This window comes from Hippocampus guttulatus, chromosome 9 (assembly GCF_054856545.1).
Source record: "Hippocampus guttulatus isolate MCC_2025c chromosome 9, RoL_Hgut_1.0, whole genome shotgun sequence".
Lineage (NCBI taxonomy): Eukaryota > Metazoa > Chordata > Actinopteri > Syngnathiformes > Syngnathidae > Hippocampus > Hippocampus guttulatus.
Window position 1 is genome coordinate 5,309,753 of NC_141269.1, and position 26,286 is coordinate 5,336,038.

Genomic DNA, 26,286 nt, shown 5'->3' on the forward strand with positions numbered 1-26,286 from the left:
TTCAAAAGACGCTCCGAGCTTTTTTAAAAGGCAGTCAGCGAGGAGACGCGCAGGAGCGAGACGGACGTGACCGTGACATTGACGCGGGGAAAACACGTTTGCGCCGTTATTACGCACACCCCTCACACAGAGACACGCGCTTGCGGAGGCTCGTTTGTGGATGGTCTGCTGCGAGAGCGGGAGGGGGGAGGCAGCGTTGCCCTTTCGAGAGATTTACGCACGACGCGCGCAACTTTGCGCACGGATATTTTAGCCACGCTGGACTTTATTCAAGAGGACTCTAGCGCCTTTTGATAACTGCTTCAAATAGGAAGCGCTGGTTTGGGTGGCGTTTAGCGTGGAATGTGTGCGTAATTGACGCACTTGGGCGAGTTTGGATTTTGGGGGATTCGCTTCTTTTTCGCTCCCCATCATCCTCATCCGTGGAACCAGAAGCCTCCGCGCACCTGCCCCACCATGGCCGGACTCACACGTCTAGCCTGAGTGTGAGTCAGTAATATCACCGTGAGGCTCTGACAGGTGGCAACATATTCGGGATCCTTCAAAACCAAAGCAGAAAAGGGGGAGGGAAACGCGGGGCTCGGCGGTGAGAGTGGACGCCGAGGTGCTAAATGCCCAGCCGGTCGCTGGCGGCTCCTCTGGCTGGGCGGCAACATGAGGTCGTGGTTCCCGCTGCTGCTCCTGACCGCGCTCTCGGCGGCGCGCTTGAGGCTCGGCAGCGCTGAGGTAAGAGCTGAGAGGGCTAAAGTACTCATTATGTACTAATGTAAAAGAACAGATACAGATAGAAAAAAAAGACTGGTAAATGTGGTCCTGATTCAACGCTATTAGTTAAGTGAAAGTAAAGTAAAAAAAAATCCATTTTTACTGTCAGTTATACAGCTACCGTTTTGACATGTTGGCACCCCCCCCCCCCCCAAAAAAAAGCATCTCTGCACATATAATAAATAGTTTTCAGATTACGGTATTTGCAAGTTTCGTCAATCACTCTTGCCAAAAACATAACACCGATCTCTTCAAAAAGGAATGATTCCTTAATTTTGTTGCATCGGTGCTGTTAATGCCCCGTTGTTCACTTCTGCCTAACTGAGATATTAATCAATCAATCAATCAAGATTTCAACCAATTTAATTCCCTTTTTTTTTTACACATTCAAGGTTGAAAGAGTAGCAAGCCTACTTAGAAAAACGAAGGACAAAGTTGTCCGTGTTTGACTGTAGGAAGTAAAAGTAAAAAGAAAGGATAGAAACATGAAAAATCTCCTTAAAGGGGAACTCAAGTCAAACGAGTTCTTGACAATAACATTCTCTATGCGCCTCCACTAAACACGGCATTCTGATCAATATTGTGTCTGGGGAATATAAATTAAGCAGAAAAATCCACCCGTTTTGATCGTCGGCCATTTTGCCACTTGCTGCCAATTTCAAATTACATCATAGTTGCTCAGGGCTCAGGTAATGTCACATGACCAAACTCTGAAAACAAGTAAGCCGTGATTGGTCGCTACCTTAGCCCTGAGCAACTGTGATGTCATTTTTAAATGACAGCAAGTGGCAAAAAGGCCGCTCCTGTGATGTACAAAAACAATCTATCCATCCATCGATCTATCTATCTATCCACACATGCACACACTTTTGAACAGGCTGCCCTCTGACTATTGTCCTTTGACGTTGAGTTTGGGTGATTGGTGGCTGCTGAGCCATTTTACATAAGAACAACTAATCTGTGAGGGATTTCATCGACTGTGTGTGTGCGTGTGCGCGCGTGTCCAGCTGCGCGTGTTGCTGGACATATGTGCTCGTGAATGTGTTGCGTGTCAGTAAAAGCGCAAAGGCACATAAGAGTATTTGATTTTTAAACCCACTTTGGTGCATGGACATTGGGGAAATAAAATGTGGGAAGTTGCAGCTGCCGATGTCATCAAATTTCAACGATAAATTTTGTATGAGATACAAACCGGAGAATCTATTTCAAAAGATGTATTGCTCATGTATTGGTCATTTCCATCAGTTGATCATTCAAAAAATGCTATGGACATTTGGTGCCAGGTGCTAATTTTCTCATTGCTCTCTGTCGGATGGAAGCCCTTTGGATTCTGCCTAGCAACAAGGTGATTCTGTGTCAGCTTGATTATTATTATTTTTTTTAATTATTATTATTGTTTTTTTTAAGTTGTGATGTTTCAGAATAGCGCTGCACTATAGTCGCCTGATTAGTATGTCGGCCTCGCAATGCAGAGGTGCAGGGTTCGATCCCAGGCCATATGTGTGGAGTTTGCATGTTCTGCAGTGCCTGCGTGGGTTTTCTCCGGGTACTCCGGTTTCCACCCACATTCCAAAAACATGCATGGTAGGTAAAGTGAACACTCTAGATCGTCCCCAGGTGTGTGTGTGTGTGTGTGTGTGTGTGTGTGTGTGTGTGTTTGTGTGAGTGCGCATGGTTGTTGATCTATGAGTGCCCGCGATTAGCTAACAAGCAATTTGTGGTGTACTCTGCCGACTGCCCGAAGACTACTTCGAGTGGCTAAAGCACGCCCGCGACCCTCATGAGGGTAAACGGATTAGAAAATGAATGAATGAATGAATGTTTCAGAATATATCAAATTATTTATGGACGCTTGAAGTCCCCGTAAAGTGAACATAAGCCATCCTGGGGGCTATGTAGCGTGAGGGAGGGGGACGGGTCGCAACCCCGCCCCCGCACTTCGACCCCGTGGCCAGGGTCCACGGCAGCGCGGTGGGCGACGGTGGTGGTCCAGGGGGTCTGCAGCACCCGAGGTTGGACCGTGGGTGCGCCGGGCCCAGTGTTTTATTTTGAAGGGTGGGCATTCCTTCATAACCCATGGGGATGGTCGGCTTGGGGATCCGGTCAGCCACCTTGCTAGGCGCTTAACGCCAGGACTGCGGTGGATTTGTATACCGCCGGACGCGGTCCCGCGGGATTTTGCTGACCCGAAGGTCATTACCACTTCGCACCAACTCTCCAGTGATGGAAAGTCCCGTCAATTCGGCGTGGAGGCTCCCTTACGGACTTCACTGCGATCCACTAGGAATTGGCGACGGTTTGATCCGCACCTTTGAGCCTAGGGATTGCAGATCTTTTGCGAATTGAACATAAGCATGTCTTCTACATAATGTAGGATGTATTATTGGCCCGCCTCAGTGAAGAGTGCTTTTCACAAACCTGCCAAATAATAATAAAAATAATAATGAATAAGAAAACCTTTATTCGCCTCATAAAGGAGAAATTCCCAATTTACAGTAGCAAAGTTATGAAAGGAAGAAAGTAGAAGAACAAAAAGTATAGGAGCTGCTGTAAAGGCAGCCACTCTCGTGGCGCCATCTTGAATTCATAATAACAAAATAATACATGCAACAAATTTGAATATTCAAGCAATTTTCTGATGCCGAGTTATAATACAGTATCTGCGCTTACTGCCAACGGTGGGTGGAATGTATCGCAACACGCCACAGTTGTTAGGAATTTTATCAGCTGATAGGGTTTCGGGGCTACTGTTTGCGGGTGAATGGGTGGTGGGCCATTCACCTGTAGTATCCAGGATAGATACATTTTCAAGTTGTTGACTTAGCTAACGAAGTGCAAGTCCAGTCCAAATTATACTGTGAATGAAAAGGGACTGATGTCAGTCTTTGGGTGACGTCACCAGGCAGCTCAAGTTGTTATCGTTATAGTGGTGGATAGTGACTCATGGCAAATGCCCAAGTGTGTTCCGGTCACCATTTTAGCCTTGGCAAAAAAAAATAAAAAATCTGGGAAACTGAAATGGTGAAAAAACATTTAACGCGCGAGCTTTTCCAATTCAATACTTTTCACATTTATATCAGCATTCAAATTCAAACACGAATCATCTATTTAGGAACCAATTTTGGAATACCGGTACATTTTTCAGTGCTTTAAGATCCCCCACGACCCGAAAAACAAGCCTAATGACATCACCGTATCTCGCCAAGTGTGTGTTTGACACATAGCAGGGATGGACGTAACTGAATAAATGCAAACCCCTCCAGGCACACTTAACTGCTCAATATGTACTCTTGTGCAAATAGAAGTTCAGCACATTTCAAGTGAGAGATTCTCCGATCCAATTAAAGCCAATACTGTGCATTGATTTTGCCACACTGCTAAATCAATGATTTTCATTCATGATGTCTCCATGATCGAAATGTGTGTGGAGTGTGTGTGTGTGTGTGTGTGTGTAGAAGCACCACCAACTGGCCCCATAATTACATTCCATTACACCTCACCTTTCTCCACAAACATTCCATAAGATCCCTGTGCCCTCCGGGCTTCCTGCACAGAGTGCGTGTGTGTGTGTCTTTGAATAGACAACACTGGAAAACGCTGAAATAGTCAAAACAACAAGGCCACCAGAAAAGATAAAGACAATATTTGAGGTGTAGCGCGCAAATATGCAACTCTGCCAAGCATCCAAACTGGCTCATTTAGCTGGGCCAGAGGTGTATTATTAGCTCCGTGTCCACTTTATTGCTGCCTCCCTTCATTCAGGAGCAACTGTTTTATTCATGTCTGGTAAAGCACGATGTGGCTGTGCTACTGTTTGCGAGAGGATTTCTGGACGAATTGGGTGGAAAGCAAAGTGGTAGTGTGGTTGTGCGTGTGTGTGTTTGCTTAACTAGGTCAGCCAGTGGCTTGTGAAAGTCATCCAGGTGTCTTATGCTGCTGCCTACCCTGCAGCAGACTGAGACAAGACGAGAAGGTCAAAACTAGCTCAAGCAGAAACATCAAAGACAGGACGCAAATGAAACAGAATCGCAATCGTTTGTACCACTCCAAGAAAGAGGACTGTGTGAAAAAGATGCCGTTACCGTTGGTGACATTTTTTTCCCCGCAGATGGGATTTGAGACAGTGTTATGGATTGATATAAGTGACTTTGTAACTCTGGAGAATTGTCAACATGGCAGCACAGTCGGCAAACTAGCATAACTACGGGTGGATGATAACTGTGTTTGCTGCCATAGCTAGCATAACAACAGCATGATGACAATTTTGTTTGCTGCGAGAACGAGCACAACTGTGGGTTGATAGTAGCCGCATATGTTGAGATAACTAGCATAACTATGGGTTGATTAAACCTGCGCATGCTGGGTTAACTAGCATAACGAAGGGTTGATGATAGCTGGGATGCCGTCATAATTAGCATAACTATGGGTTGATTAAAACTGCGCATGCTGGGTTAACTAGCATAACGAAGGGTTGATGATAGCTGGGATGCCGTCATAATTAGCATAACTATGGGTTGATTAAAACTGCGCATACTGGGTTAACTAGCATAACGAAGGGTTGATAATAGCTGGGATGCCGTCATAACTAGCATAACCACAGGCTGATGACAATCTCGGATGCTGCGATAACGAGCATAAATACCGGTTGACGATCACCGCATACGTTGAGATAGCTAGCATAACTATGGGTTGATTAAAACCGCGCATGCTGTGTTAACTAGCATAACTAAGGGTTGATGTGTATGTTGCGATAACTAGCATAAGTACGGGTTAACATCAAAGTAGTTATGCTAGTTATCACACCTTACTGAGGCAATCTGCTAAACTTTCCGGGCTTGGTCATGTGACGCTCAGACTAGTTGTAATGTTAATTTCGGGTGACTCCAGAGGATGATATTGCCCAAGATACCAACCCCATGAAATGGATGAAAATTGCTGAATTAATCTGGTCAACTCTTATTGCACGAAGGCAATAATCGTGTTCAGACTAGTCGAGGCATAACGAGTTTAGTTACCCTGAGGGTGCAATATTTGAGGTTCCATTGATCGGTTTCACTTTTTTTTTTGCATCATCCTGTTCCGAACTAAAAAGAAACTGTGAATGAATTGGATTGATTTTGTGTTGGCAGAGGTCTAAAACACACTATAAAGTCAGGGAAAACATTTCAATGTAATTTTCCTGGTATGTAGCCGACGTACTGTAAGTCAGGAGGTCCAGACTCCGGCTTCCCGCCGGCCCTTAGGAGGAAGAGCCGTATAGAAAACGGATGGAAGGATGTACGGGACCGTGTCACCGTGTAACAATGGAGACTTGTGTCCGCTAATGTGAAAGCGTTGGAGACGGGGCGGACAACAACTTCCTTCCACAGTGTGAGGGTACGAAAGGGCTTTGAAAAGGCACAATGTAGACTTTTGTTTTGCGTCGTTGCATCTTAAACATGTGAAGGAGCTGCAGGATCAGACCACCGAGAATGCTTCGTTCTGATTGGATCTGATCTGATCATCAGAGAGGAAGACTCGACAATAGTTTTCATCTCATTAATTTCCCCTCCATTGCACAGGGAGTGAACAGACTTTTGTGCCTGAGCAAAAAATAGAAAGGGAGTATTTTTATTAATCATTCATCTTGAATGGGTTAAGTGTTTTGGACGATTGAAACATTCGGCATTCAGATCATTCATCTTGAATGGGTTAAGTGTTTTGGACGATTGAAACATTCGGCATTCAGATCATTCATGCGGCTCGTACAAACCTCATTTGCAGCTCTGATTATGCCGTAAAAATGTCACTGTAGTCCAAAGTTGAGTAACAATACAATCAGCGCGCTCTCCACCCGCGAATGAGCTTCCTCAAACCCCAGTAAGCCGCGCTGCATACCGCTCCTTATCACGTTTCCACAAAAGCGCGACAAACAAGCGACTTATCAATTCTGAATTGAAGAATTCCTTCGGGCAGCTGTGTCAACATTTTTTTTTTTAACTGTGTGTGTGTGTGTGCAGTAGGTCAGTTATGTCATGACAGGAGGCATTTACATGAAATAGCGGTCGTCAATTTATTTCATGAACGCGGTGTCCGAATGAGTCACAAATTAATGTCGCCTTAAAGTAAAAATCGATTTTTACCCGTCAGGAATGCAAATGTGAGATAATATATCATGTGATGTCATAAAATAATTTGACAAGAGGCTTTTTTTTTTCCAAGCTGATTACAATTTGCCGCACTCCGTCGTGAACTCAGATGCTCAAATGTGTGTGCTCGAGGGCTGCCAATTAACCCTTTGAGGGACAGCGTGTCATGTTATCAGGTGACAGGGTGCATAAAAGGGTTAACCTCACTTTAACAGATTGGAAAGTTTTTCTCGAGCATCGACAACTTGTACCGGTTGTACTACCAAGTATTTTCTTTGCAAGAAAAGACCCTTGCCACTCGACATCATTGTAAAACAAGCCCGATAACAATGCATGCTTTTGTCTGTGTGTCTCTGCAGGGCGATCCGCTCCCTGCATCGCTGGTTGACCTGGTGAGGAACTCTCCCATCTCCTCTGTGGACGACCTGAAGCTACTGCTGCAGCGCGAGGCAGACGCAATTGGTAATCAGGGGGTGGGGGGGGGGGACAAAACCAAACCCAAAAAAAAACACTTATAGTTGACCAACGTGGAGGAGGCAAGTGTTAAGCTGTAACCCCGCCCCCAGCTATCCGCAGAGGCAAGAATGCAGCCATCACAAAAGTACCTGTGACCTTGATGAATGTTTGGCCAAAAAAAAAAAAAAATGTCACAGTCTAAGAAAATATGCATGCAGGCAAGATGAAAAATGCATCCATCTTATCCTCCTACAGTGAAATCAACTCTCACATGCATTTATTAAAAAGCCGATCCTTTGATCGAGGCGCGATGCATAAATAAAGCGATGACACATCAGCGAGCACGGAGACGAACGTCTGCACAGAAACGGGACAAGATGAGTCACTTGCAATGCAAAGTTCCTATCTGCTGTCTAAACCAGTCGGAAATGCACCATTGAGTGCATCATTTATGATTAATTGTGGTTTGATGGAAAATAATCGATTTCCCAGTCCAAAACTTGGCTTACTCTTCTTTCAATGCTTTTCTTCCACAGCCTGTTTAGGCAGCCAAAATGTTTGGCCTAAATTATGAGCAAGTTAACTTATTTCATCCCTTTTTGTCCCCTCATTGTTCATTGTGTGTTTAGTCAAAAAACACGTTATTATCTAATCTCTTCTGGACTCCAATTTGGCAGCTGAATAATTGGTCCCTCCACCGGTTATTGCCAACTGGTAAAATGACTGACATTAAAAAAATTTTAAAATGAGGACAAAAAGGTTTTATGAGGCAAAATAAAATTTTTGTTGTTGTTGTTTTTTTCAATATTTAGCGTTTATAGTACTAATAACCACACACCAATATAAAGGCGCATCATATGCTGGCGTGTGAGGATGCCGACGAGCTTCGACTTTTAACGCAATTAGGCAAATGAAATGAAAAAAAAAAGAAGAAAGGAATCAGTCATGCAAAAACTTAGATAATGGCACAGAAGAGGAAAACAAATTCTGAAAATAATTGGAGGCACATCAAGTGGTTCATTAAAAACAATCCCAAAAAAATATAAATATGCATATCCCGGGATAACCTCGCTCTAATGCACACTCAAGGTTATAATTAAAGCCGAGGGGCAAAATATGAAATGGTGGCGTGTGTGACACACATACACACACACACACACACAGACGCGAGCGCTAAATTTAATGGTTCATATTTCCCCTCAACAGTTTCTTGACAGCTCTGAAACGAATTGCGGTAAAAATAGCTTAATTGTTCAAATGGGAGGAGGGGTGAAAAATGGCTTCCTTTTGCAGTGAACAATGACTTCTGCTAAAAACATGCTTTTAAAAATATTGCGTCCACTCCTGAGCCGCTTTCACGCAGAGAACCTGCAAAAAAGCTTTGTCACAGGCCCTTTTATTTAGAACCCAGCACAAGCAGGACCGTCCAGACGGTGTCCCGTTTCCTGCCTCCATTATGCGCTGACACGACCTTGAAAGGAGGTTACCGTATTTTCCGCACTATAAGGCTCACCAAAAAGCATTCCTCAAAAGCCTTATAATCCAATGTGCCTTATATATGGATCAATATACTGATTTCTTGGATGTAGTATTTGAAATGTTCTGTAAAGAGCTTTGTTACAGCTGCAGTGGTTGCGAAAGCACTCTAAATAAAGCTGTATTGTATTGTATTCTTTTTGCATAGCTCCATCTAGTGGATGCATAACGCAAGCCCAACCACTATTGTAGCTTCTGTTCTTTGCGCCTTATAATGTGGTGCGCCCCATCTATGAAAACGGTTTTAAAATAGGCCATGCATTGAAGGTGCGCCTTATGCTCCAAAGCGCCTCGTAGTGCGGAAAATACGGTGTGTCTTTGACACAAATTTCTGCAAAATTGCCACCGCATCAGAGTCAGAAACAGAAAAGGTGCCATTTAACTGCCTTTAACTTTTTACCTGAACCTAGCCAAGCCTGCTATTTTGATGCAATCGTGTGATGGTAGATGAAAGACTTTCTTTTAACATAAAAGGGCAGGAAAAATCTGAGTCGGGTTTTAAATTTCACATCCTTCCCGTCATTGGTGCCGACCTGCCTGTTCCATCTCTAAAAGTGGGAAAAAATTACACCACTAGACAAAATTGTTGGTAACCCTCTGTTAATAAAAGAAAACCCCATGGTGGCCACAACAATTGCTTGAATCTGACAAAATTAATAGAAAATAACCCCCATAAAAACTTCTTTTGAATTGTGCTTCGACAGACATAAAAATAATCAGTTAGTAGGCCAAATTAAAGGGTGACAAATAGTCACTGTTCTGTTTTGGGACGTGGTGTATACTACACTAAACATGCACCAGAGGAAGCAAAGAAGAGAGTTGTGTCAGGGGGCCAGAAAGAAAATGATTGGTTGACACGAGCAAATTAAATAAAGGTACAGGCTATAAGACCATCTCCAAGCACCCCATTTTTCCTGTTTTTTTTGGGTGGTCACAGTTCTAACTTTTAGAGGCAATAAAATATGGACTATGTTTCATTTTAGAGTTGAAAATATTCTTTGTTTCTCTGCCGTAGAAGACGAAGATGATGGCAGCATTCTCTCGAACCAAACACACGGCCGACACATCAGAAGCATCGGTAGGGCTTCACCTGTCGAATGCTACTTTTCATTGCATTCTATTTTCTCATCTTGACCGCTCTCCATTCACTCCCTTCCCCCACCAACCTCAGTGGAGGTTGAGGTTGCCCAGCAGGCGGTGTGCAGAGTTCGGACCGAGGTGATGGAGGTGACCAGATCCATGTTGGACCGTCGCAACGCTAACTTTATGCTGTGGCCGCCCTGTGTGGAAGTGCAGCGATGTTCGGGCTGCTGCAACACGGGGCTGATGCAGTGCGTACCGACCGTCACCTCCAGCAGATACCTGCAGGTAACACCCCCCCCCCCCCGCCCCCGCAGGTCCTCCTCCCACCATCACCGTTAGATGAGTTTGACTGATGGTCATAAAGATTTGGATGAAAAACAAGACACTAGGTGGTTTTTGGTCTGGTTTCCAGCAATTGAAGTTAACCCGTACACAAGGGCGCGCTAAAGAGGATTATAAAGACTGTTGACTGGTAAAACGAAAGAAGTAGTGGGGCCCAAAGTGATATTTTCTTATGGGGTCCCAAGTCCATGGTGGAGCCGGCCCCTCGAATAGATGAGATTCCCCTTTAGCATGTCAATCTTGTGCCTTTGATTTTCTTGAGCCTTCTTGTCAGTGTTGACAGACCTCAGAACAGGGAATATTTTGTTTCAAACCGCTGTGGACGTTGGCTTCAGTGTGAATGCACAAGTGGAATCAACTCACCAAACGGGGACCTTGACATTTTTACACTCTCATTTTTTTTTTGTGTGTCAGATTATACAAACAAGATAGGACATGTGAAAAGTTGCTGCAGGAACATTTTGTTACCTCCGGGTTGGCAGTTTTTCTGACGCTAAGCTTCGTATTAGGCACGGCCGTAGACAAGAGGGATCAAGTAGACGTACGCTTGTAAAAAATGAGTCCGGTCGTGTGTGGCGCACCAATAAAGACATCCGCATCTGCCGGCATACAAAACGTGTCTACATGCATGATGTCAATTTTAAAACATGCTGGAAAATGACGCTGGAAAAAAAAAAAAAATCTGTTCTGGCAGGAAGCCACCACATTTCCCAAGCGTTATTAGCTTGTCTGGAAATGTCTTCATGCCAATGTGACTTGCACAATACATTCTCACGAGACGTGTGTGTGTGTGTGTGCGCACGCAGGTAATAAAGATCCAGTACATCAACAAGAAGGCCCGCTATGACAAAGCCATCATCTCGGTTGAGGACCACCTGGCATGCAGATGTCAACCTTCCTCACCCAACTCGCCACCGCTTACCCTGCCGTCCCACTCTCAAGCACCCCTCCCACGGACGGCGCACCCCGCACCACCACCCAAGACCCAAGGCTCCAAGGCCGACCTCCACCGCAACGATGACCTGAAGCGCAACCAGCGGCTCTACAACAGCGAGGAGCAGGAGCCGGCGGCGAGGCAGTGGCCACAGGGGGGATACGCGCAACTGGTGCACTGGACGCAGCCCAGGGTGCCGCAGCCTGTCAACAGCTGGCCGTCGGACGCATGGGCGGGACAGGGCAGAACGGGAAAGCCACCGCAGGTTGGGCAGGGGAGCGGACACGAGGGCAGTCGCGAGGAAGGCGGCGAATTGCATCGTCGGCAGTTCCCATCCCAGAGCGACAAGCACAGAGATTCTGACGATCGGAATCTTAGGACGCAATATAGACTCAATGCCCCCCAGTCGGACGGTGTTTCCCACCCGGAACCGACTCCGTCGTCCCAATCAGAACAAAGCCCTACGACCGATTTGCGCGCTTCCAGCAATCGTAAAGACTTGGTGACGGGCCAGCCTAACATGGAGGCGACGCCGACACACCCGAGGATGCAAGTGAAAGGACCAACAGGGGGAGGGAGACAGGACAATGACTTGGCCAGTCAGGGAGAGGCTAAAGACTTGACACTGGCCAATGGTGGAGGTCAGCTCACAGAAGAGGAGAGGAGGCAGAAGGTTCTGGAAGTCGTTCTGGGGGAACTAGACCAGCCCAATCTTCATCCTCAGCAAAGACCAAAACCAGGTAAAGATTATATCAAGTTTTCTTCTTGATTCGCAAGGAGCCACATAATCAGTGGTCTTCAACAGTCTACGGCCCAGGACCGGTTCGCAGGCAATTTGGTACCGCGCCACACAGCGAGATAGAGATATCTATATTTTTTTGGGGGGGGGGGGCAGATAATCTACAGTATTTCTGATCAGGAACAAAACGTCAGCAACCACCCCTGCGCCCAGCAAAGGCGAGGTACTGATGATCAATTGTTTGGTGGTGTTTTACTCTTATGATGTCAAAATGAGAATCGCATGATGGCAAGGACTGTTTGGAGTACCAATTCTAGTTGGAGCAGGAAATATATAGGTTGAATCATGATTTTTGCGCTTCAGTTCCTTGAAAACAGCAAGTTGTGCAAGAAGTACAAAAACGTCAATCAGTTCTGCATTCAAAAGTTCAGAGAAGGTCGCATTGAAATTCAACTGGAAATGTTGCAGTGCCATTCAGGTCAATCTTGAAATTTCATCCGAAAGCATAATATCACACACTTTTTGAGAATGATGATTTGTATCTTCTCTGTATGATGTTTGCAAAAATTCACAGCAAAGTGTAAATTGAGTTTCTCCCTGTTCGTTTAATAAAATCTATATATCTAGCTAGCTAGCTAGCTATATATGTATGTATGTACAGTATGTATGGAAAAGTATATGTGTGTGTGTGTTTTATGGTTCAGATTGGTATGACACAGATCCAACATCATTATTTATTAATGTAACCAATGGAAATTTCAAGAGAAAAAGTGTGTACACTATCCATGCAGGCCATTATTAGCTGCTGCACACAATGCATAATGGGTAAGAAGGAACAGGAAGGCTGCATGTGTCCTGCTATTCTACTACAGCCACAGAGAACTGAATGATGCAAGCATATATATATATATATATATATATATATACACACACATACACACTTTTTTTTCAAATGAAAGTTCCAAGGTCATCGGGTAACCTTGGAAATATTTAAAACCTGTGTGAAAGTTCCACAGTCACAGTGTTCGTTCTTGACGCGAGCTTGAATACAAACGGTGTGATGAAAACGTTGACGCGACAAATGTGCCTCTGGTACTGAATTTACTGTTAGTCCTTTCAGCTCCTCACTTATCAGTACGGCAGTAATATTGTAGGTTTTTGTAGAGGATAGAGATTATACGCTTGGAAGTATTGTAATATTATCTGACTACATGTGTTTGTGCTTAAATACCCATTTTTGAGGGCTAAAAACACCGCGAAATAGATGCTAATTGTTAGGCCATGTCCCTATGGACGTTTCTGTTGTTTGTTCGCATTATGTCAGCATGTTTCAAACAACTACAAGTTATAAAAAAAATGTACCGAGTTAGATTTCGACCTTGCATATTCATATCACGGTTGCTGCCGCAGGACTATTGAAGCCATACTGGCTCATCCTAGTCAAATTTCTTTTTTCTTTTTGTTTTGCATAGCAATTTTCAAATATTTCCAAATTGCTCAGTCGTCCTTTTGTGGTTCAAATTGCGCTGCTGGTGTGAGATTAATTCTTCGATAGTGACCTGATTACAATTTCCCTGCACTTGGCAAAAAAAACCCACTCCAGGTTTAATTGATTTTCTGATTCTAGCGTTCATTAATTGTTCTGTTGAATCTAGAGTTGTAGCAATTCACTTTGCTGGCTAAAGTACATCTTAGCTTGGATCAAAACCCACTCAGTGATTAGAACTAAATTTGCGCTTGTTCAACTTAAAGGTTATATTTTCCCTGTTAGTTTGCATTGTATGTAGTGTAGTGGTTTACATAGCTGACTTTGGTGCAGCTGGCCTGGGATGGAGTCACACACATTTTCAATCGCCCAGTGATTGCCTTAAAAAAAAAAAAACAAAAAAAAACAGTACCGGCTTGTTCACTCCTGTTCCTTTCTTTCGGTTACATTTTGAGCGCGAGTCATTTGCAGTGTAGTGGTTCACATACAGTACATGACTTTTCTTAGAGCTGACCTGGGATCCATTCCCACTCAATGGCCCCTTCACAACTGGCCTGAAACTGACTGTTGATCAGGCAAGGTCGCAATTTGTCTTTCGGCCTAAATAGAATAATCGATGGATGAGCGGATGGATTTTCTGACCTACGTTATTTCCGCCTGTCTAACATGTGCGACCCTTGTCTTCCGCAGCGCTTGCTACGGCTGCCCCGCCCTCCAGCCTCCAGACACCTTTCAGGCCGGCGTCCCCCCGCCGCAGGAGGAAACGCCGCAAGCGCATCAGCAAGGCAGCCATGAGAGACATGATCATGTAGTGCCGATGTGCAGGTGAGCACAGCACGAGATACTCGGTTTTGCTTTGGGAATTTTTCCTTTTCCTTATCTGAGCAAGATGACCTGGAAATACTTGGACAAAAGGTAGTTCCAATTTTTGTGGTCTTGCTAGTGTCACTAACAGAAGATGTAGTTTATGTTTGTTTTAATTTTTCTAAAGCATTTTTATTTTATTTCATGAACAAAAACGATTTACCTGGTTGAGGTTGTTAATTTTTGATAACTGTAATATCGTCGCCTTGAAGAAGGTAATAACAGACTGTTCTGTTTTCCTAAAAGGGATTTCTTGAAGCAAACCAGAGGCTCTGGGGACCCGGAAAAAAAAAAAAAAAAGCTCCAAAGGTTGTGTGGACACACTGGACAACACATTGGACAATGAGGACAGATGCAGGTGGACATCGGTGGCCGGGGGAAAAAAAAAAAAAAAAAGTGCAATCTAAGAACTCCTTGATGGCGGACAAACTGCGTCACACTAAACACTGGACGGACTCTGGTGTCCTCACACCTCCCGAGTGCTTCATTGGGCAGGGAAGGCTGCTCCCTGCTTTTTTTTTTTGCGGCGACGTCAAAACCCGCTCACATTGTGCTACTGCCACCTAACATGGACCCCCAAATAGCACATGGATGAACATACATGATGATAAAGGCGGTCTGAAAGACGCAGCTTTGTCGAGCGAGATGCTGTGAGACAGTTAACAGTCCAACGCCGTCTATGTAAAAAACGCTTTAAGCAACTTTTTATTTCTTAACTTATTTAAAACAAAACAAAAAAGGAGGACAATGAAGTCCTTTGGTTCTCAAGTGTAATTATTATTGTTGTTATTATTATTGTTGTTGTTGCTGTTTCAAGTCAAAGGAACTGTTGGCGGAATACACTGTAACTGTCAGGAATGTTATTTTTCATAGAAAATAAAGAAAGCTGATCAGATGTTATGTTTGTGTGTGCACGTGTCAATCAGAGTGTGTGTGCGTGAGTGAGAGCGAGTGAGCCTGCGTGTATGCGAAAAAACGTGTCAAAATTAATAACTTTTCTAAATCAAACAAAATCCCGATAGTTTCCCTTTTGTTAATAGTTAATGTAAAAGGAGGAGATCGTGTTTTGTGATGCAATAAAGTGTCTTGTACTCTTTGCGCCAGGCTGTCGTGCAAATCAGTACAGGCGGGGGGGGGGGGGGGGGGGACATTTCAGTAGAAATGTCTGGTTGCCGTGGCGACAGGACAGCGGACATGTCAACAGAGGAATATCATATGGTGAATGAGAGATGGGAGGCGGCGGGGGATTTATGTATGCGTGTGTGAGATGCATGATGAATGAGGAAGAGGAGGGTGAAGGTATGCGATGAAGCATCTATTACGGGATAAATGGCTCGAAAATACACAATGTTCACTTGAAGCAATTCGAGCAAAAGTCACTCAAAACTGCACGGTCAGCAGATACGCTTGCAGGAAATAGCGACTCAGCACGTACTTTCCCAGATGTACACACGCACATGCTTAAGGGTCAAGATGATGCAACTCGCTAAACCTGAATTGTGGTGCATAAGTGGTAAATCAATGTTGTTATTGCTGTGTTATTACATTGTTATAAACGCAACTATGCACTTTCCGCAAGGAGGAAGCGCAAGTGAGACACAAATAAGAACAGAGAAATAACATTCTATATATGGTGAACGGGAATCTATTCCACGCCAGCTGCAAGTCAGCTACGTCAACCATTACGTTACCTAAGCCACTTGTTAGGGAAATTGACCAATAGTTGAGCAACTTATTTTCATTTGAAACCAAACTGGAATGCGGTTTTCCTGACCTTTACCCTGCCTTCTTTGCACGTACTGTAAGGTGGAAGACATTAAAATTCGAGTGTGAACTAGATTTGAACTATTCTAGGGAAAGTACCAAGTTTCTATACCGGGGAATTGAACACAAGCAAAGTGACAAGACAAAGAACTCCATTTGGACAAGACACAAGGGCCTGGAGGGTGCCGATTGGTTGACAAAAGGAACTGGGCTGACGAAAAACCAATGAAAATCTTACATTTTTCCTTAGGAAACAATATTGAAATTATAATAAATATATAAAAATCAGGGCTGGTTCCGTGGCCCACTGGTTAGTGCGTTGGAGTGCTAACGCAGAGGTCCAGGGTTCAAATCCAGCTCTGGCCTGTCGCTCTTGCGTGTTCTCTTCTGGCGGCCCGGTAGTCCAGTGGTTAGCACGTCGACTTCACAGTGCAGAGGTACCGGGTTCGATTCCAGCTCCGGCCTCCCTGTGTGGAGTTTGCATGTTCTCCCCGGGCCTGCGTGGGTTTTCTCCGGGTACTCCGGTTTCCTCCCACGTTCCAAAAACATGCATGGCAGGCTGATTGAACACGCTAAATTGTCCCTAGGTGTGAGTGTGAGTGCGCATGGTTGTTCGTTTCGGTGTGCCCTGTGATTGGCTGGCAACCGGTTCAGGGTGTCCCCCGCCTACTGCCCGAAGACGGCTGGGATAGGCTCCAGCACCCAGTGAGGATTAAGCGGTTTGGAAAATGAATGAATGAATGAATGAATATAAAAATCAGTTTAAGACAGAATGTCCCAAAGGTTGTCCTCCCCCTATCCCCCGCTACTAGTTTTACAGCGCCATCAGTGTCACAGCAAAAGCACCATCATCAAAAACAAAAGCCAAAAAACAGCAACCTAAAGTGCATTCACTTCTTCGATTTCTATTTCTTCACTCCTCAAGTTCACTTTCAGTTGTCCTCCACATCCCCTTCTTCTGCTCAAGGTCGTAACCTCGCCACATGCTGCTGCAGCCAAGCGTCATCCAGGTGTGAGCTTGTGTGGTGTGATGAAGAGCTGAGGGTGAGCCAAAGTTCACGCAGGCCACACAGGCCAGACAGGCTTCGGCTACCACTGCGTGTGTGTGTGCGTGTGCGTGAGAGCGGCCGGCCGCCACTGACAAGAGTGTGCGACTGTCAGTGTGTTGTGAAACAAATGCGAGAGTGTGTCTGCTGGCACGGTCGAGCACCGGCGAGCACCGAGTTTGCACCGCAACCGCGGCGTCGTGTGTAAACGCCGCGGTCGGCGCCACCCACTTGTGACACACAGTTGACAAGACACACACCGACACACACTCGAAGGATAAATTGCCTTTGCAGCGAAAAAACTCGAAAGTATGATTCCAAGAACCAAACTTTCATGAACCTGCATGAACTTTCAGCCCAGTGACTTCTCACAGAGTGACGGGGGAAAATTAGGAATATTCAAGAAAGTCTTTAAACCGGCCCGCTAAAATTAGTTCATTCTAATGTATTCATGCAATTCATTTGTTAAGTCTAATTTTACGGAATAATCGCTAAAAAGGATATCATGGTATCGTAAATGATAAATGACAATATTTGAAAATAAAAATGATACTTCAATTGTCAGTATTGAAGCGCACGACCAAACCACAGCATCTCTGATGACAAGCTCGATGACGAGAGAATGATTTAAACCAAATTATTGAAGCAAATTTGTTTTTTCAGAAGTGCGTATCAAACTGGAATCCTTTTGCATCAGTAACCAGGAAGTAACTTCAATTTCGTGCCAGCGCAAGTCTAGTTTCGCATGTTAGTGGCTTTGTTGCTCACGTGGGTGCCTCGCCCCCGACTCATCTGAAGATTTGTTGACAGAAAGTCTTCTGCTGCGCTTGCCGTAAAAATGGGCGCAGTGTCATTTTGTCATTTTCGTTACGGGACTATGGTTTACTTCAGTGTGTTTGTGAGCTTGTAGTAGGTGGCTGCTGTGGCGTGCAGAAGGGGTGGGGGAGAGGGGTTAAATCAAGGGGGGGGCATCAAAATCTGGGTGATGGACATTAAACCCAAGCATGAATGAAATAAGTTTGATTTCTGATTATTTTCATACAGGAGTCAAATGGAATTTAAGATTGACACGGCTTGCACGTTTAACATTAGAAGTCCTTGTTTGGGTGAGCATTGACATTTTTCAATGACGTCCGGTTGGAACGGCATTAAAGTGGACAACATCCAGCTTTGAAGATCAAAATTGCAGGCAAATTAAAACCTGTGTGGATTCTGGAGACCAAAATCTACTGGCTAAAAACAGAACTGCAACCGGAAATGAATTGACTTCCATTAAAGTCAGCCAGGAGGCGTGGCCTGTAAAACACAGCTTTGCTTCTAGACGAGAAAATACAGTTTGCATCTATTCCCAAAGTATATTTGAGAAATAAAAACGATTGATTTTATTGTTTAATATGAAAACCCTTGCTTCAGGTCCTTGGGATTCACCTGCCAAAAAATAAAAAATAAAAAAATTGCTCCACAAAATTTGAAAGTTGCTCCACAAATAAAGTCATTCATTCCGTCATTTTGCAAAAAACGTTTCGAGCCTTCTATCGTGCGCAGTACTCATCTGACAGTGTTAACTGCTTACAACTCAGCAAAGTTGCAGAACCGTGAGACGGAAAATGCCGGCATTGACGGGAAGTATGAAAGGAAGAAACATGAGTTGGAGTAAACCCCGCCCACCTGTCGGACATTTCAGTTTTCATATTGGCATGACAGACTGAGTCAATATTATCTATCTATCCCAATATGGAAGTGGCTCTTTGCATTTCACTCACTTGAGGAAAGCAGACCCCCCCCCCCCCCCCCACACACACACACACAAACACTGCCACAATGGTGTTTGTATGAGGCTGTCTCAGTAGTTTGGTGTGTGCGTTGTTTGCAGAGGGGGAGTTGTGTCTCCATCCTCGGCCTCATCTAACCCCTGACTCGACGCTTTGTCTTGGGCCAACCTTTCTGTCTCCAGACACACACATGCAAACCCGCCTCAATACAGTCCCGACCTGTAGGCGAGCGGCGTCACCAACGCAATAAATAAAATTGTCAAGCTTATGATTCTGGACTGGCTATAAATCAGCTTGATGGTAAACTCAAGAGCCACCCACTCAAATGTGCTTACGACAACCACCCAAAGTTCACACAAAGACACAACAAAAACAATGCACTTTTTTTTTTTTGTAGCTCATGCTCCATATTTGTCACAATAGTTTGGTCCTCAGTCTTCCTGCAAATGGCGCTGCATAATTTCCTGTTATTATCTTACAAGAGGGCTGAAGTCATAATCCTGAAGTCGATATGTCTGTCATACCTCTCATGCCCTGTCCACTTTTCTGCTATGGTTCGGAGTACTGTATTCCCTCGGTCCTCGCAATGATGCAGTTTCCGTCAAGATTACTAAATGACTCAAGACGCTCGGAAGAATAACATACAAAATTGGCAGCCGTAAAATTCAAATCTGTTTAACAGAAGAAAATAAAACTGTCAATAATCAGATCAATTTTGAGCCTGAGCTCAAAGGTGCAATTATTTTGGCCAATTGTCCTTTGGTGTGGGGTGTATTGAGGGAACCCTTTCATGCAACCCGTCCACTGTAGTAACTGCTGTCCCTGAAAGGGTTAATAAATTATTGCTAAGCGAAATGCCATCTTATGTTTACAAAAATAAGTGAAACCATTTTTTGTCAATGAATATCATACATGGGCTTTTTAAGATTCATTTAAAATGTTTTATATATATATATATATATATATATTTGCAGTATTGCTGTATGTCTGTCCCCCCAAAAATTTGCAAAAATGAGATTTTTGGGGAGAGCTGCTTTTTTTTTCAGGGGAATATTTGAAGGTCGAAATTTGACCATTTTACATTACTTCGTCTTTTCATATTTGGCTATCTTTTACGATAGAGAGGAAGAAAAATCGCCTTTTTTTGGTCCGTTTTTTTAGGAGGAGAATGTACAAATTTCATGATCTTTAATTTAGCTGCATCTTAATGTGTAAAAAAAAATTATTCATCATTTTCATTTTAAAAATTGGCTGATTTAAAAAGTGCTTAAATTGCACATGGTTGGCACTCAGCATGCAGAGGACTTTTTTGTTGTTTTTGTTGAATTTCTGGATTATTTTGAACTGTTCTTTTGTTTTATGCAGAGTCCCAAGTGATCACGAATAACCGTGCAAGGAACCACCAAAGTATTCTAAGATGCGGTTAGTTTGCATTCGCTGTGGCAACCTGGCATAAACTCATTTCCACATTGGCATTTACAGAAGCGAAACGAGAAGTGCATCCTTTTCTATTCCCTCTTCTGCCGCCCCGTTATTCATGAAAAGCTGCAGATACGTTTCTCGCAGCCTTCCCGTATTCCCCCTCCGGTCACGCTCTTCTCATCACGCTGCTCCGCGGAAAAGGGAACTTAGCTTTGCCGTTTTGTTTTTGTTGCCCTACCGGCTATACTTGTCGATGTCAATGTGGCGAAATGCGCGCGCTGTCGCAACACAACTCGCCATTTCTCACATCCTCAAAACACACTTTTCCCCGATGTCCGGCGGGGCTGAAGATGTTGCGCTTGCGCGACGTTGCGGTTGCTAGTGTTGAGTTTTGTTAATTTGGGACATAATCATCGGGGAGAACTCCCATGTCATGTTTTGGTGTTTTGCTATGAGCTCATTGCACTGCAATGACCCTGATCTGTCACTCTCTAATCCTCATTGCACTGCACTCAAGTCACACACTTTTTCCCCCGTGTGTGTGTGTGTGTCCCATTTTACCCATGCGTATGTGCGTGCATGCATTCTCTCGGATTAAAGTGCGCACGCAGTCAGTTGATTAAAAGAAGGCCTACAGCGACTACACTGACGTCCGTTGAGGTACTCAGAAATTTTCGATCGGATTGACGTGACTCAAACAGCGGGCGTTCGTTTACTCGACTGCACATGGCGGAGGCCATTTTGGAATCATATTGTCAATATATACAAGAGAAAATTTGGGGGACAACGGCTAACTCAACAGTACTGTTGCATCTGTGCACAAAGTAAAGCGTGACATCCAAAAAAAAAAAGGATAAAAATGATCATACCTTTGTACCAGTCCAGACTTCAAGTAAAACTGGGAATGACGTCACAGGTGTCAGTTTTTGCTCGGTGGTAGTTGGAGGACCCCGAAAAGCAGGGAGGCAGGGAGGAGTAGGGTGGGCCGAACAAAATGCATTTAACAAAATTACAAACAGGAGTAAACTGGAAATAAACTAATTTAAGTACTTCAACAAAGTCCTGAAAATCACAAGAAACCAAAGTAGCAAAACAAAACAAACAAACAAGAAAAAAACGATGACAGGAGCAAAACATGACAGGAGCACACAGACTTGATCCCACCAAGACTGACAAAACCCAGGGAACTAAATACAAGCAAAGTGACGAGACAACAAGAAACACCTGGACAAGACACAAAGGGTCGAAGGAGCTGATTGGTTAAACAAAAGGGACCCGGATGATGAGAACAGGTGGAAACAAAAAGGGCACATGAAGGAACAAAACCAAATGTAACCTAAACAAAAACAATAACAACAGGATCGCAACGGTAATTCGGGGGCGGGCTAGTTGTTAGCGTGAGCCCTTAGCCGCTTTCAAGCTAGCGACATTGTTAGGAGTCCAACAAGCGGAGAAGTCACCAAGATAGCAATTAGCATAAAATCACGGAGACGTAAACGGCGCATAGCATAATATTAGAAAAGTGATTGTGATCGACGCGTTATTCACACGCCGCGTGGATTGTCAGGCATCCGTGTGTGTGTGTGTGTTTGTTTGTTTGTGTATGTGCCAGCATATCAAAAGTGTGAGGTCACCGCAGTGGAAAGTGTGACACTAGCGGAGGCGTGAGCTTATGTAAGCAGCCAGGTGTACTTGTTTATTACTACACACATGAATGTACTCGATACTCCCGCACCGATTGCTATGTATACTTTGCCTGTACTATCGGCGATCGATGTATGCGTCACATATACTGTCTATGCCCGTTATTCTTGGGACTAAACGTTTTCTGTTTCTTTTTCAGCATTACATTTGCAAACGCATAGTGAACAACTACATCGCGACAAAAAACCCCAACACGAAACATAACATTGTGTAATTCAAAATGAAGCGCATACTGTTCTATTTGGCAAGATATTCGCACATTAGGATTATTACATAGGTTTGAGAAAATAATAACGACCATACTTTTACACCCGATATTGGAGCGTCTGAAAATCGCGTGATCGGATCGGTAGATCCCAACTGAGTGTCTGTGTGTGTTTGTGTGGGTGCGTGTCTATTTGTGGGAGTCCCTCCGCACTGTCACAGGCCGGCGGGCCACACAGATGACAGCGCTGTCACTGTGTTTCATTCGGCCCTTTGTGGATGTCACGGCCTCAGCTGTCAAGGGGAAGAAGGCGGGGGTGGGGGGGGGGGAGTGACAGGGAGCAAGATGTGCATAAAGTCTGAATTCAAGAGTCAGGCTTATGCGCTGGATGTCAGAAAAAGCCAAAAATGTGGACTCTTTGATATGCTTGAGTGAGGAAGTTACTCGTGGGCCTTGAACACATCACACGAGAAAGCCAATCGTCATCCATTCCTCTCTGAAAGAGAACGTCATTTGTTCTCTTTAAGTAAAAGTTGACAGCAAAGCGTCATGAACGTGCCCGTCAAGACGACCACCCCATGTTTGTTGTTCACAAGAATCTATAATCTCAAAAATGTTTTTGCCAAGTTCAGTGTGTGTTTGGTTACACCTGTGCTTTGTGGACGTACGTTTGTGTGCATGTGTGTGTATGTGAATGTTTTCCAGCCTCTCAGACAGGAAGTGCTACCTTAGCAATGTGACCAAAACACAGGAAGTGCCTCAAATTCCAGGTTTTACACGAGTGACGGAGGGGAGAGCCCCAGAGTGGGAACAATAGGGGGACGCACGCACTGACGCGCGCACGCACGCACACACACACAAAAGAAAAAACAGGCTGCATGGGTTGCGAGCGTGAGAATAAATTGTTTTTCTATCGATCTATCTTTCTAACCATCTATCTATCTATCGAGCTAGCTAGCTAGCCATTGAGCTAGCTAGCTAGCTATCCACAGTGTGTGTGGGTGTGTATATGTATATATATATATATATATATATATATATATACATATATACACACACACACACACACAGTATATATAAAATCCAATTGTACTCATTTTCCTAATCCTTCTTCCACCACCCATTAGCACTTTTCGTCTTAACTTCCCCCTCCGTCTGCCAGCCTCCTCCTCAATCTATCTTCCATTCCCTGGTTCTGCAATCTTCCTCCACCATCTATCTCCCTCCTCTTTGCACCCCTCCCCACATCCTCATCCATCTCTCCTCCTCTTCCATCAATCCTTCTTGATCCATCTTTCTCAACCTGCGCCTTACGTCCTCCACTTTCCACAATCTTTCACCACTCTTGCTCTCTCTCTCAAACTGACAACGTGTCGGTTTAGCGATGAGGTCATCACACCAAAGCTGGATTTAACTCTTCCACTTGTTAACCTCCCTCTCCCTCTCCTTACAATTTCCACACCCTCGCGGCTAAATCAATTATAAAAAGGGTTTAGAAGCATGTTCAAGTGGCCCCTGTGTCAAAAGAACATTACGTATGTCAAGTTAAGGCCACCGTCCATTCAAACGTGTTTCTTTGAGGGGGGCGGGGGGGCTCACCCTCTTCTTCCTCTCTCACGGCTCTGCTCTGTTCTTTTTCTGACAGCGTGATCCATGCGGGCATTATCTTCCCATTATCTGTCCATCCCATAATCTTTTTCCCCTCACCTCACCCCGCCGCACATCTCTGGAGAATATTAATCAGCTCGCAGACAGGTCTAATCACCGCTGGCCTGCTGGCTGCTTTCACAAGACAGTGAAGTAAGTCCACGAGGCACCGAGGAATTAACGCCTTGGTTCGGACACTTCAGTGTGCCAAAAGACTTGAGTATTGTGTGTAAAAGAAAATATAGAAGGAACATCAACTTATGACAGGGGTCACCAACTGTGGCCCTGCCAGACCTGTTATCTGTAAAGCTGTCAATAGCAGAGTTGATAGTGAACAAAGGGTTATAGAATAAATAATACAGTGATTTTCATCTCTGCATCTCCAAACTTCATACGAAATTTTCAATATTACCTTTTGTTATGAAATAAATTTCAAGATACGAAAGGTAAAAATACAGTATGGGCTGCTAGTCGCAGCTCCACGTTTCCTGAACGCAACATACTTGTAGCTGCTCTGCTATTGGCTATTACCTAGCATCATCCTGACATCCCATTGGCTAAGAGGGACATCGAATATGTCTTTGTGTGTAAAGAGATTGATATGTGTCGATGCAGCGTTGTCCTCGTGGGCCATGAGGCGTTCCGATAGTTTTACGCAAATGTGAATCACACAGAAAAAGGTTTAACTTGAAGGGTGATCCCCCCGATATTTTCAAAGGATTGTTGAAAGCCGACAAAAGCAAACCTCCGTGGATCAGTTCTTGACAAAATGCCGGGCAAAACCACTTTTGAGCGAGAACATGGACCAAAGAGGGCAAAAAAACGACAAGGACGCCGTTAAAAGTTATATGACAGTCATTTTTATTCTTTACTCTAATTCTTTGTTTTTTACATTATGCACAACTCACGTTTATTTATACTTTGAAGTCAAGATGGCGCCCGAGTAGGCAGCCGTCAGCAAGTGCTCTCATGAGCCTTGCTTTTTTTGTTGTTTTTGTGTTTGTTTTGTCACTTTGTGTTTGTTGTTACGTCGTGTGGACCTGATGTGGACTTTTTTCAGCATTTTTTGGCCACGACATTCATCAAGGAGGAGACTCTGTGCTTGGTGGTTGCGCCTTCTCGGCAGCATGGGTATACCAGCACTGTTTTTGACTGGGAGGAATGTCGGCGCCATTTGACTGTCGCTGCTGGACAGTCCCGGGGCGCTTGTGTCTTGCGCCTGTAATGGGCAGCATTTTTCACAGCCCCGCTTTGTTCAGCGGAGAGATCAGTGCTGTTGAACGGTCTGCGGCTGGATGGATGTAAGTCTTGAGGAGCCGACGATGAGAAGAAAGGAGCGTTAGCGCGGAGCGCCGATGCGGATTTGGAGCTGGGAGTCGCGGCTTGGAGTTTGAAGCGGATTACGTGGGACAGGAGAAGTGAACTCATCTCTTTTCGTCAATGGACGCTACAGCTTCGTGTTTGCTTTCAAAACTTAGCTTGTAGCAGACGTGAGCACATTTTCAGCATGACATCTCTGATCCACTGGAGAAAGGACACTTTGATCCTCTCCTCTTTCATCTAGAACTGCTTCAGACAACAAAGTGTATGCAGAAAATTGGTGAAGATTGCACGACTGTCTGTGTCCTATGTGTTGTGTTGTGTTATTTTTGTTATTTTGACTTCAAAATGGCGCCGCGAGAGTGGCTGCCTTTCCAGCAGCTCCTATATTTTGTTGTTCTACTTCTTCCTTTCATAACTTTGCTGCTGTGAATTGGGAATTTCTCCGTTGCGAGACTAATAAAGGTTTTCTTATCTTTTTTCTTATCTTATTGTGCAATAATGTAATTGTAACATGTATATGTTACATAATTTGATTTTTGTCTGACTTTTGGGGGGGGGGGGGGGGGGTTGGAACGGATTAGGGCATTTACATGGAAAACGCATCTCTACTTACAAACTTTTGTAGTTCAGAAATTTCTTCCGGAACCAATTAATTTCATAAGTAGAGGTACCACTGTGAATAGTGACCGCCCCAAGATCGAGTTTCCCTGCTCATGAAATGGTCAGACAGTCTGAATGAAGATCCAGACCCTCATTCGTGCCTTGCCTCCCTGACTTCCCTGCGCTTGGGTCCTCCACCTTCAGCCACCAAATCCACCGCGCAAAGCTTCCTATCTGAAAAAATATGTCTTGATGAGAAAGATTCAACGGAAAACCGATTCGGACAAAGAATGCCACCTTGGGCAGTGCAGTGATCTATGTCAGCGGTTGACATTGAAAAGTCTTGTGATTTAAGGATCCTGGGAATTCTCTAAGAGGATTTCTGCAGAACTTTCCGGAGGAGGGGTTACGCAGGTGGCCGTCGCATTGCATCATCCCGCAATGCAGCTGTAAGGAAGAAGGGCACCAAG

At 44.4% G+C, this 26,286-nt stretch overlaps 1 protein-coding gene across 2 annotated transcripts; it reads left to right on the forward strand.

Moving 5' to 3' along the window:
• On the forward strand, window positions 1–15,233 carry pdgfba (platelet derived growth factor subunit Ba). 2 transcript variants are annotated; one of them, XM_086120912.1, is made up of 7 exons: window positions 1–726; window positions 7,253–7,355; window positions 9,904–9,963; window positions 10,057–10,253; window positions 11,117–11,984; window positions 14,160–14,294; window positions 14,580–15,233. In XM_086120912.1, the coding sequence occupies exons 1-6, from the start codon at window positions 655–657 to the stop codon at window positions 14,279–14,281; spliced, it is 1,422 nt and encodes a 473-aa protein (XP_085977038.1). In that variant the 5' UTR covers window positions 1–654; the 3' UTR covers window positions 14,282–14,294; window positions 14,580–15,233. The 2 variants fall into 2 exon arrangements, with proteins under 2 accessions (XP_085977038.1, XP_085977037.1); XM_086120911.1 differs by having other exon boundaries at window positions 2–726; window positions 9,901–9,963.
• The last annotated feature ends 11,053 nt before the right edge of the window (window positions 15,234–26,286 follow it).

Bases quoted from the DNA above. Each gene is read 5' to 3' on its own strand.
- pdgfba (XM_086120911.1), top strand. From the start codon at position 655: ATGAGGTCGTGGTTCCCGCTGCTGCTCCTGACCGCGCTCTCGGCGGCG. The intron at 727-7,252 runs GTAAGAGCTGAG...GTGTCTCTGCAG, and splicing joins TGAGGCTCGGCAGCGCTGAG to GGCGATCCGCTCCCTGCATC. The intron at 11,985-14,159 runs GTAAAGATTATA...TGTCTTCCGCAG, and splicing joins TCAGCAAAGACCAAAACCAG to CGCTTGCTACGGCTGCCCCG.